Source organism: Leopardus geoffroyi, chromosome B4, assembly GCF_018350155.1.
Source record: "Leopardus geoffroyi isolate Oge1 chromosome B4, O.geoffroyi_Oge1_pat1.0, whole genome shotgun sequence".
Lineage (NCBI taxonomy): Eukaryota > Metazoa > Chordata > Mammalia > Carnivora > Felidae > Leopardus > Leopardus geoffroyi.
In genome coordinates, this window is record NC_059341.1 from 108,954,555 (window position 1) to 108,960,740 (window position 6,186).

At 36.9% G+C, this 6,186-nt stretch overlaps 1 protein-coding gene across 1 annotated transcript in view; it reads right to left on the reverse strand.

Moving 5' to 3' along the window:
- RASSF9 (Ras association domain family member 9) overlaps window positions 1–5,469 on the reverse strand; it is a 30,154-nt gene extending 24,685 nt beyond the window's left edge. The window contains exon 1 of the mRNA XM_045463901.1: window positions 5,120–5,469. Coding sequence (XP_045319857.1) covers window positions 5,120–5,166 — 47 coding nt within the window. The 5' untranslated portion in view covers window positions 5,167–5,469. The remainder of the gene's footprint in view (window positions 1–5,119) is intronic.
- Window positions 5,470–6,186: the final 717 nt, after the last annotated feature.

Here is a 6,186-nt window from a genome sequence, read left to right on the forward strand (position 1 = left end):
CTTTTGAGAAAGCACAAGCAGGAGGAAGGGCAGAGATTCAGGGAGAGAAAATCCCAAGCAGGTTCTAGGAGCCTGATTAGGGCTTGATCTCATGAAACCGAGAAATCATGACCTGAGTCCAAATCAAGAGTCAGATATTTAACCAACTGGGCCACTCAGGTGCCCCTGCTGGAATTCTTATTTTTCTGCCTAGTTCTAGAATTTTCCGTTTGTCTCATGAACTACAATTTTCTCATACAAAGAGAATAAATCCTCATATCATGTAAGAAAACAAATAGTTCCCAATCATATTTTCCTGTTATCTCAAAAAGAGGAGGCAATGTTCCACACTTTGCAGTGATATCTATAATAGCCATTCACCATCATCTGCCAAACCTTACCCATATACATACATGGTTGCATTCAAGGAACATGAAGGGAAATAAGAGCTTTTCTTCAGAAGAATGAGTTACCCTGCCACTTGGTTTGTTTTCTATCAGAAGCCTGGTAAAGTCTATTTGTCAAATAGGGCCATTCACCATTTGAAAGAGAGGAGCTGAGCCTAGGAGCAGGTATAATGAGAGGGCAACCTTGAATTTAAGGATTCATTCTTTAAGTTATCTATGCGTCCACTCAGTGAAAATGTACTGATGTACTCTGATCCAAGCACTGTATGGGGACCAGCTGTATTTGAAGAGTATATGCTGAATTCATTTATTCAATCAACAGATATTTGAGAACCTATTCACTGATGATCTAGGTCCCTATTCTTACTGAGTATACTCAACAAGAATTTTTTATAGATCTCTTAAATCACTTTATTCATAAAAACAGAGGGCATTCTAGCCTGCAGATATAAACCATTGAGGATAATTTCCCTTGTTTGTCAGCATATTTTATCCTCATTGATCATTCTTATTCTTAAAATATGTTGCTTATCACTGCTGAACATGTACCCAAGATTCTATTCTATCTACAGGAAGTAATTACTTTGCTCTTGGGTGACCATTCACATTAATAATTTTTCTTAAATGATAATAAACAAATATGCAAATGTTGTCTAGAAGGTGTATTATTATAACAGGTTATACGGGAATGACAATCACAACCTATTTTTTTAAAAAAGGAAATGTTATATGTGTTGTGTGTCTTTTGCCAAAAACATGTCTTTAAAAACTCCTAAGAAAACATACATTAAAGAATATTAGAGCACAGAAGCATGTTGAACACTACAGATAACATATTGCCTTGTTTCAGAAACCCAATATGCTAGAGACAAAGAAATTCCCTATCAAGGACTGGTATCTGCATACACCCAGAAGAGGTAAATATATGCCCCTCCTCAACTTTATTCTATTTTCAGAACTAAAATGAAAACAAGAGAGACACACTTTTGTGAATTTTTAGAACTATTATCAGATCTCCTGGAACTGCATACCAATCAAATAACAGCAAAACTTTCTGTAATGTGGTCCAGCTAATTTTGTTCTTTAAATCAAAATGTTAACCAGCTATAATTTTAAACATTTTTCTCAATAGTCCATTTAAGAACATTTCACCTTGACATGTTTCATGAATTGATACAGTACATAATACAAGATCTTATGTAGAGGATATTTAAGTTGGCTGATAGTTGTTTGAGCAAGGATTCAAGATTTAACCTAGAGCTCAATTTCACTGCCTTCCCTGCTCTCGGTATATTTTTGCCAGGGATAAAGCATTCCAGTCATTGTTCCTAATGGGCTGTCTGTTGCCAACTAAGAACTACTTAAGTTACCAGGTATCATCAGGGGAAATCTCTTTCAGAAACTCCTGGGAACTAAAAAGATGCACATGCTCAAATATCTGGCATTTCTTAATCCAATTTCAGGAACATTTTAAGTGTTTATTTGAGGTTAGACAAAATAGTACATGATAGCTTTCCATTCTGCTGAATTCACAAATAACCATACTTCTAATTTCAGAGAAAACATCCATCTTACCAGCAACTTTTATCCTAACCGCAAAACATTTCTTCCTTCTGATGAAACATTTGTGGCATTGTTACTACAATTAGAAAATTTAAAAGGTTAATTCTGATTATTAACATCAAGATTTTCGACTGGCTCCATTTTTGTGTGCCAAAATATAATCATTTGTGATCATACATTATTCTCAAATTCCCAAGAGACTGTTGCCTCATTGTTTAAAAAAATTAAATGCTTCTTAAAATTTAGAAAAGATTATCTGGTGGGGTAGGATTAACTTGGTGTCCAAATCTATAAAATTATGTGTGTATTTATTTGGGTTTTAGATTTTACCCTTTATGAAGTATTCACTTTTATACAATACCTGCTGACCTCAGATGATGAGCACAGAATAAAATAGTAACAAGGTTTTTATAAGGTAATTTATAAAATTATATAAATAACTGTATTACAGATCCATAATAGGCCAGGCACTGTCCTACACACAACACACAATGGTGATTACACAGATACGGCACTGCCCTCTCTAAGCTTTACAGTTTATATTTTCTATAAGATTTTCTGCCTCATGCTTTGAAAAGATAGAAAGAGAACAGTTCCGGAAAAGTTCGATACAAAACTTTGCCAAAATTTCATGATCTCAAATTCCTGATATTTCTTCTAGTAATCTGTATTTTTTCCCTGCTGACAAAGATGCATTTATGGTCAAATTGTAGAAATTTTACTTGTAGAAATTTACTTGTAGAAATTATGTATCAGGAGATACACAAACACTGGAATTCTTCCTCTGCATTCTACAAGGGATTCTATACTATATATTTGAGGAATGGCTTATCAGATGAATGTTTTATCACCAATCACATTTGCTATCAAAGGATGAGTCACCTGCCATATAAGGAAAGATATTTAGTTCCTATATGTCCAAGTAAGATTATTTAAGCCATTATGGAATGCAGTAAACAAAATGATAGACTTAATCATGTAACTAAGTTTCACCTGTAGTTTCACCTTTGAAAAGGCTAAAAAAAAACAGAACAAAAAAACACACAAAAATATCTCATCTATAGCAATACTGGACACTGGAAAAATATATATATTTATTCTATCTCAAAACACCACATGGTTTATGTGCTGCTTAGTTTGAGATATCCATATTTTATCTTTCTGACCAATGCTATGGCTTAAATTTCTCTTAAGGCTTGGAAAAATACAAATTCGTAACAGGAAACACTCAATTATTAGAGCAACTTACACATATCCTCACTATTACCGCTTTCATCAAAACACGTTCACAATAAAGCATCTCCATTGGGAACACCATTCCATTTTCTCAGAGACACCTGAAATACTATTAAACTCCACATTTTTTATTGTTCTCTCCATTTTTCTCACAATTTTGTATAGAAAATATCATATTAAAAACTGTTATACACACCTCCCTGAATGAAAGCTAGTTTAATGGTAGAGGGTACAGTGGCAAAATTGAGATAGCAAAAGTGGACGCAGTTCCCTGGGCAAACTCTCAGGGGTGTACACAAGGTGATATTGAACTGTTATTTGGCCTACCATTGACAGAATTCTAGAATTAATAGTAATCAAAATCAAAAACAAAAGCACACACATGCAACAACCCTGAACTACACAGGTAGTTAGTATTCAGAAAGCATGCCAAAAACACAACTTGTTTTATAAAACCACGAACTTTTCCCCAAGTGATTTTTTATATATTTTGATCGCATTTAAACAAACATACTTCAAAAACAGTGCTACTGAATAATCACTTAAAAAGCAGGAAGACTTTCTGTTGGCAAGAGAAGCCTTCTGGAATATTTTTTAATGCACTGACAGTAGGAAAATACAAACTTATTTTTAATAGCCATTACTAATATATATATTTTTTAAATAATCAGACATATTTCTTTATTGTAACTTATAGTTTCACTAATTACCAGAAATGCCATATTTGTGACACATTACCAAATCATTAGCAAATAAAACTGGTTTAGAAAGTTTTGTAGTACTAATTATTGTGGCTTTAGTTTCTTAAGAAAACTTAATCTACTAAATCATGGATACATTTGGAATAAAAACAGGTAGATATTTAAGCTCAAAGTATGGAGCTTTACTTTAAAACTGTATCACTATATATTAACATGCAGACACCTTAAAATAATTGTATCATTTCCTACCATGTAATTGTATGCTTTTAAGTTTACCCTAAGTAAATTATGACAAGTACAAACAGGCATGATGGAAGAAGAGTTATCGAAAAGCCTTTATTCCAAAATAAATACATTTTAAAAGAGTAAAGCCCATGTCTAAAATGATCCTCAAATTGTTTTGGCATAAAAATGTAACATTTGAAGTGTTAATAAAATACTTAATAGGGCTGAAACACACATACTAACTCAATGAAAATCTGTGTGTGTGTGTGTGTGTGTGAGAGAGAGAGAGAGAGAGAGAGAGACAGAGAGACAGAGAAAAACAAAGAGAGAAATACTTTTTTTTTTACACATTTACACTATGGGCATTGCAGGCTTGAAATAGCAAAAAAATCAAACCAAAGTAAAATTCTAATAATGCAGACAAAGGAGGACAGCTGACTGAATCCTCCTTTGGTGCCTACAACCACCTAAAGTTCCCAAAGATACTTGAAAGAATCAGTTCACAAAAAGTTTCTCTACAAAGTATTTTCACTTTGGGAACTTTCCAGGTTTCAGGAATGCCCCACTCAAAGGGGAGCCAAAGCATTGTTTCCGGATTGTATCTACAGCTGTATTTTTCCTTCTAATTAGTGGCCAATAAATTCTAGTTCTATCTTCATCAAAAATTTAACCCTTCCTATAATATGCTAAAACTCTGTCTGAACCAAAATGAAACGTGCCTTCCCACTTCTCTCAAATATGCCCCGCAACACAAAGAGAGATTCTGATGATGCTAGTTGTGGAACCAGGACTGGTCAAAGGGGGAACAAAAAGAATATATATGTTTTTTTTTAATTTTCAGTGATCCTTGAGGCCACTGAGATTCCCGTTACTGGAATAAGTTGAGTATAAATACAAAACCTTATTCCCTAGAGCTTTTCCCCCTAACAGTTTTCATCATAATCTAATTGCAACAAAACATAACACTTTCACACAGAAGCCCCCGAGGACACACACGCTGAACTTTACCTGTTTTTATGCCGAGTCTTCAGCAAATTTCTTCCAAAGGGAGCCATGGTCCCCCAGGCAAGCAAAGAGCAAGGACCGTATCTCAGAGTTGTCTGGGGTGGGGGGTGGAGATATGTGGATTTCGAATTGGAGGTAGGAGGGCTGGAAGCTTCCTCTTCACCTCCTCAGACGGTCCTGGCTTTCAGCTCATGAGCAGCAGGCTCAGAGAATTGCTGGTAGTTGTGCAATTGCTGCCTGACTTTGAACTGCTGGATTGTTGTGGCTGCTGCACCTTTGGAGACCTGCCCAGCTTCAGCCTCGAAGAAGGCGTTTGGAAGCAGGAAAAGAAAGAGAGGAGAGAGAGAGAGAGAGGAAGGGAGGGGGGCTCTATTGTGTTCTGTAGTTATTTGCAGACTTGTTAAACTTTAAGAACTGCCAACCCCACGGGCATGGTAATACCCATGGAATGGGAATTTCACTCCCTTTGGAAACCCCCCTCCCCCGCTTTCCACACCCAACCACACAAGGTGAACTGAACACATATAAAAGGATTAAAAGTAAATACCCCCACCTCCCAACCAGCTCCAGTCTGTGAGAAGTAATCTGATCGTAGCATGCAAGAGTGGGGGCCAAGAACTTTCTGTCTACCGATTCGACACAAAATTCCCCTGCCCAGAGGAGGGGGGGGAGGGGGTTCAGGGCTCTAAAATGCGTGGAGGAGGAGCGAAGCCGGAGACTGGATCAAGGTGGACTCAGAGGAGCCCCCGAGTTCAAGATTCTAAGTTTCCCCCAACCCCACGCATCCACACTTTTCAAGTTCATTTTCCGAAAGTTGAAGGACCTAAAAGACCAAAGCGCTCCAGGGCTGATCACAGCACGGGCAGTCAGAACCAGACGGGATTTGGGGTGTTTACACCGACCCCTGCCGCATCTTTAACATTACTGAGATTTGGGGTCTGTGTGAGTTTGAAGGAAGAGCCAGCCAACTGTGTGCTCCTGCCTCTCAAGTAGTGAACTTGGAGGATTTCGTGGAACTTGAAGCGCGCAGTGAAGGTCTAGTGGTGAGAGGAGGCATCACCTGTTCCCAC